Below are 5,201 nucleotides of genomic sequence, written 5' to 3' on the forward strand. Positions count from 1 at the left end.
TTTAGCCTGCCCCATCATTGATGTTTCTGTCTCTCCCTCTCCCTTCTCTGAAATCAATAATAAATACACACACACACACACACACACACACACACACACACATCTATAAAAAAAAAGAAGTTGCATCCATTAATTTTAGCATTCATTGGTGGATCTTGCCTGTCATAGTTATTATTGTGATGATCTGGTGATTTTCTGTTTCTCTCGTTTCTTCTACATGTATTATTTGGAATCCTCCTGTAAGGAAGATTTGTGTCTTCTCTCTCATTTATTTAATTATTTATACCCATATAGACTCATGAATATCTATTTTATTGCTTGGGTTATAGCATGTGGTTGTTTACTTTGTGGCTCATATTGTTCTGCTTTGGCCATTGAGAGAAATTTCAGGTTGGCTCCCGTATTCTTTTAACATGCCATGTTCCCATACATTTTTTCCCTCTAGTATTTTGCCCCAAATGTTAACCAGAGATGGCCATAAATATTCATTATTTGTTTTTGTGGTTTTTTTTTTTTAAAAAAAGGAACGCTTCACGAATATGCATGTCATCCTTGCGCAGGGTCCATGCTAATCTTCTCTGTATCGTTCCAATTTTAGTATATGTGCTGCCGAAGCGAGCACAAATATTCGTTATTTGTATTTCAGGCTGATTAAAATGCAAAATTAGAATGTCCTCTGATCTCTTAGCACATGCTTTGTAAAAGACACAGTGCCAGATTTTGGATACACAGATGAGTCAGTTTACCTTCACAGATAGTTATGTCAAACAAGAGTGGAGGAATAGATTCCAGACTACTTAGGGGGATAGAATATGAAGGGTTATAGCAAACTAGAGGCCCGGTGCATGAAATTCGTGCACTGGGCAGCTGGGGGGGGGGGCATCCCTCAACCCAGCCTGCGTCCTCTCGCAGTCTGGGACCCCTCGGGGGATGTCTGCCTGCTAGCTTAGGCCCACTCCCAGCAGGTGGACATTCCTCTTGCAGTCCGGGAGCTCTTGCTCCTTACCACCTGCCTGCTTGCTTCTTACTGCTTGGCTTGCTGCTCCTTAGCACTACCGAGGAGGTGGGAGAGGCTCCCGCCACTGCCACTGTGTTCGCCAGCCAATGAGCCCGGCTTCTGGCTGAGAGGCATTCCCCCTGTGGGAGCGCACTGACCACCAGGTGGCAGCTCCTGCATTGAGTGTCTGCCCCCTGGTGATCAGTTCGTATCATAGTGATGGGTCTTTCTGGTTGTTCCACCTTAATGGTTGCTTAGGCTTTTATTATATAGACTAGACATGAAAATGATCAAAGGAAGTTCAGATTTGGGAGCAGTGGATAGGATTTACTAGGATAATCTAATATATGAGAATGGTGATTACAGTTGTAACTACAGATTTCTGATCTAGCAAAATTATATTTTACTCTAAAAACCTGGGCATGTGCCCTGGCAGGGAATCGAACTGTAACCTCCTGGTTCATAGGTCGACCCTCAACCACTGAGCCACGCTGGCCAGGCCTGATTCCAGATTCTTGGGAAATAAAGAAAAAATAGTCTGACCATTTGCTATAGTATTCTTGAATCTTTTAACAGTGATTATTTTTTTGTCCCAATGTAAGTAACATTCTCTTAGTGTGTATATTCAATAAAGGAAAGAAGTTTGTGAGTTTGACTTTGTTTGCCTTTCTCCATGTCTCTTGTCATGTTAGTAGTAATGGTTTGGGAGAGAACAAAATACAGTTGACCCTTGAACCAATGGCACAGTATAAAATCTGCATATAACTTAAGTGGATCCTCCGCTTATGCAAATTCCCAGCTATTGACTCATGGACAATGGATTTTAAAAACGCGTGTGAAAATGGACCTGTGCAATTCAAACCTGTGTTAACTAGAATCTTGTTTAATACTGAGTATCTCATTGTAAAGAAGAGGACTCAATTCTTCATATTATGTATAATGGCTGTGAACCTTATATTATCATAAACTCATAAAAACTCATAAATTAATGTTTGAAATAACACTCTAACACTTTAAAAGAATGTGGTAATTGAAAAAGGTGATTTTAAAAACCTATTTCTTCCCAAACCTGTAGGGAATTTTTATGAGTTTATTTGAGCCAAACTGACAACATATGCTGGGTTGCAAGATCTGAAATGCTTCCAACTATTATTTTCTTGAAACCATAATGTAATTTGTAATAATTAGGGAACATTCATGTTTTTTCCAGCCTTATGATTACTCTGAAATAGAGAAATTGCTCTTTAAGGTAATGATGCTACCTTGGGCAACATCTGTGGCTCAAGGCTGTCCTTTATTGTAACAGGCTCCAGTACAGCTGATTCAAGGGATGTTAATTGAATGTCTGCTGGATGCCTGGCACTGTGCTGAGGGAGATTGATAAATTCAGAGCATCTGTTATGTTGAAATTCCGTTAAAAACTAAGTAATTATAGTGGTATCAATGGTGCGATTATTCTTGCTAACTGAAATGTAAATTCTTTTTTTAAAATATATTTTTTATTGATTTCAGAGAGAGTAAGGGAGAGGGAGAGATAGAAACATCAGTGATAAGAGAGAATCATTGATTGGCAGCCTCCTGCACGCCCCACACTGGGGATCAAAGCCCCCAACCTGGGCATATGCCTGGCAGGGAATCGAACCGTGACCTTCTGGTTCATAAGTCGACCCTCAACCATTGAGCCACGCCGGCCGTGCCTGAAATGTAAAACATGTACTTACTCATTGCTGATGTTCAGCATCCTTAAGAATTTAATCTAATTAAGAAGGAAGCTATCAATAGTGCCAAAGTCAGTCAGAAACTGTATTGCCCAATAAAAGTTGTATTATGTATTAATCATTTATTAAGGGTAAAATTTTACAATCATTAGCTTCCCCCCTTTTTTCATTAGGATGTCAAACTGAAAAGGCTATTAGTTATTTAGTTCATCCTGTGCTTCAATTCCCTTCTTAATTACTTGTTTAAAGCTTATATCTTTCTGTGAACTTTATTTTGCTGCTGATTAGAGCACTTTGGATCCCCCCGCCCTCCCTTTCCTTGAGATATAATTAGGGACAATAAGTGTACTTTGGTAACTTGGTATAACCAAAAAGATATGTTTTAAGTAACACATATCACGGTAAGCCTGGGTAATAATGAATATTCAAAAAAATAATCACTGTTAAAAGTTTTACATCTTGCTTACATGTAAATGTGATCATTGTAATCCTAATTTAAATTGTGAATGATATTTGGGTTTCACCTTACATAGGTAGCATTTTTTAAAAACAAAATCACAAAGAACAAAATTGAAACTCATGTCTTCTAAAATAATAAACTGTACATTCTGGATCGTTTTTAACCTTTTGAAATTGCTTAATAGAACTGGTCAGAATTAGGAAGGATCTGTGAGGGGTTCCTTTGGAAACCATGGGCAGATAGTCTGTTGTCTTCAGGTCCATAAAGGAATCTCTGGGGATGGTCTTTGAGTCAGGCCTGGCAATGGTCAATGTACATAAACAGAGCCTAGCTTTCAATGTTTTCTGAAGAATGCTTTAATACAAGCTTAGAATGTTCCTCAAGTTGTGTGTTTTCATAAAACAGCCTTTTATTTTTAATTTATTTTTATTGATTTCGGAGAGGAAGGGAGAAGGAGAGATAGATAGAAACATCAGTGATGAGAGAGAATCATGGATTGCCTGCCTCCTGCATGCCCCCCACTGGAGATCAAACCCAAAACCCAGGCATCTGCCCTGACCAGGAATCGAACCATAACCTCCTGATTCAGAGGTTTACGCTCAACCACTGAGCCACGCCGGCCAGGCAAACAGCCTTGGATTTTACCACATCTTTAGTTTAAAATATTTATCATATAGGGTTACCGGAAGTTAAATGATCCTTTTTTTTTTTTTTTAAGGGAGAACTTCCAGGTAGATGCTAGGGAAGGATCATAAAAGCCCCTTGGAAAATTGCTATGAAAAAATGATTTGATCTTGGAATTAGGAGGAGAGATTTGTTTTATTGGCAAGAGCAATGGAAAGTTAACTCTGTATCCTAATACTGTAAAGGGAATGGGATTTATCTAGCATAGTTCTTTGGGCTCTCCAAGAATGCATATCACTTATGTTTTATTTCATTCTTTCCTTGGAAGTAGTTCACTGATCTCAGATCATTGGTGGCATTGCTTATTTTACTTTTAGATAATTCCGTCCTGTGTAGTGATTCATCAAAAGAGCTTCTGCTGTTGGTTGCAATTTTGGCTTCTCAAGCTATTGATAGGCTTTTCAAGAGCTGTAGTCTTCTTCAGTGAGCTGTTAATTATTCTTGGTATATTTTGTTGCAGAATTTACAATACAATATGCTTTTTATTAATGTGATTTTTTTTTTCCTTTTTGCAGTGATTACTTATTCAAGTTGCTTCTGATTGGAGACTCTGGAGTTGGAAAGTCCTGCCTCCTTCTTAGGTTTGCAGTAAGTTGAAATTGAAATGCCTTTAAAGAAATTAATGTTGTGTACATTTTCTAGGTAGACAAAAGATTAAGCTGTTTTATTCACAGTAAACTAAATCTTCCAGAATTTATATATTAAAGTCTCTGAGTATACACCCCTAGTGATACCTTTGAGTCTTAAATAAAAGAAATGCTGTTGTTCTTAAAAGAAATTCAGCAAAGTGTGGTTTATAAAATCAGAGTTGATAGTCTTGGTAGAGGTCAAACAATGTTTCATTCCAACTTGGGTCGTAAGGTAAGGGGAAAATAGTTGGCCTGTGTTGAAAGCAACTTGATGGAAAACAACTTTTCAAGTAAAAGTTTAGCAAAAGAAAAAGAAAAAGCAGGGCCTGGCACATTTTGACAATGGTGCTCTATATGCTGAGATTTATCAACAGATAAGTGACTTTCAACCTAATGAATTCACAGCCTCCTTTCTAGTATTTATCAACTGCCTTCGAATTTAGCATATTTTCTGTCTCATTATATCTTTGGTTCTCAGAGTGTGGACTAAAGGCCCTTGGGGATTATCAAGACCCTGTCAGTGGGTTGTCCATGAGATCAAAACTATTGTCTTAATAATACTAAGCTGTTAGTTCAGACAGTCCTCGGGTTACGTCGCCATCTCCCACTTACTTATAAAAAAAAAAAAAGTTCCGTCATTTCGACGTATGTACATATGTGCTTTATGTTTTTTATTATTTATTTACCACAAGTAAAGGTCAGTAATTGTTGTT

The 5,201-nt window shown here is 38.0% G+C and overlaps 1 protein-coding gene across 1 annotated transcript in view; it reads left to right on the top strand.

Annotated features, from left to right (window-relative positions):
• Positions 1-4,357: 4,357 nt before the first annotated feature.
• Positions 4,358-5,201, top strand: part of RAB1A (RAB1A, member RAS oncogene family) — a gene marked incomplete at its 5' end in the record, with an annotated part of 19,155 nt that continues 18,311 nt past the window's right edge. Inside the window, 1 exon segment of the mRNA XM_014532002.1 lies at positions 4,358-4,447. Within this exon segment, the coding sequence (XP_014387488.1) occupies positions 4,358-4,447 (90 nt within the window).

This window comes from Myotis brandtii, unplaced genomic scaffold (assembly GCF_000412655.1).
Source record: "Myotis brandtii unplaced genomic scaffold, ASM41265v1 scaffold84, whole genome shotgun sequence".
Lineage (NCBI taxonomy): Eukaryota > Metazoa > Chordata > Mammalia > Chiroptera > Vespertilionidae > Myotis > Myotis brandtii.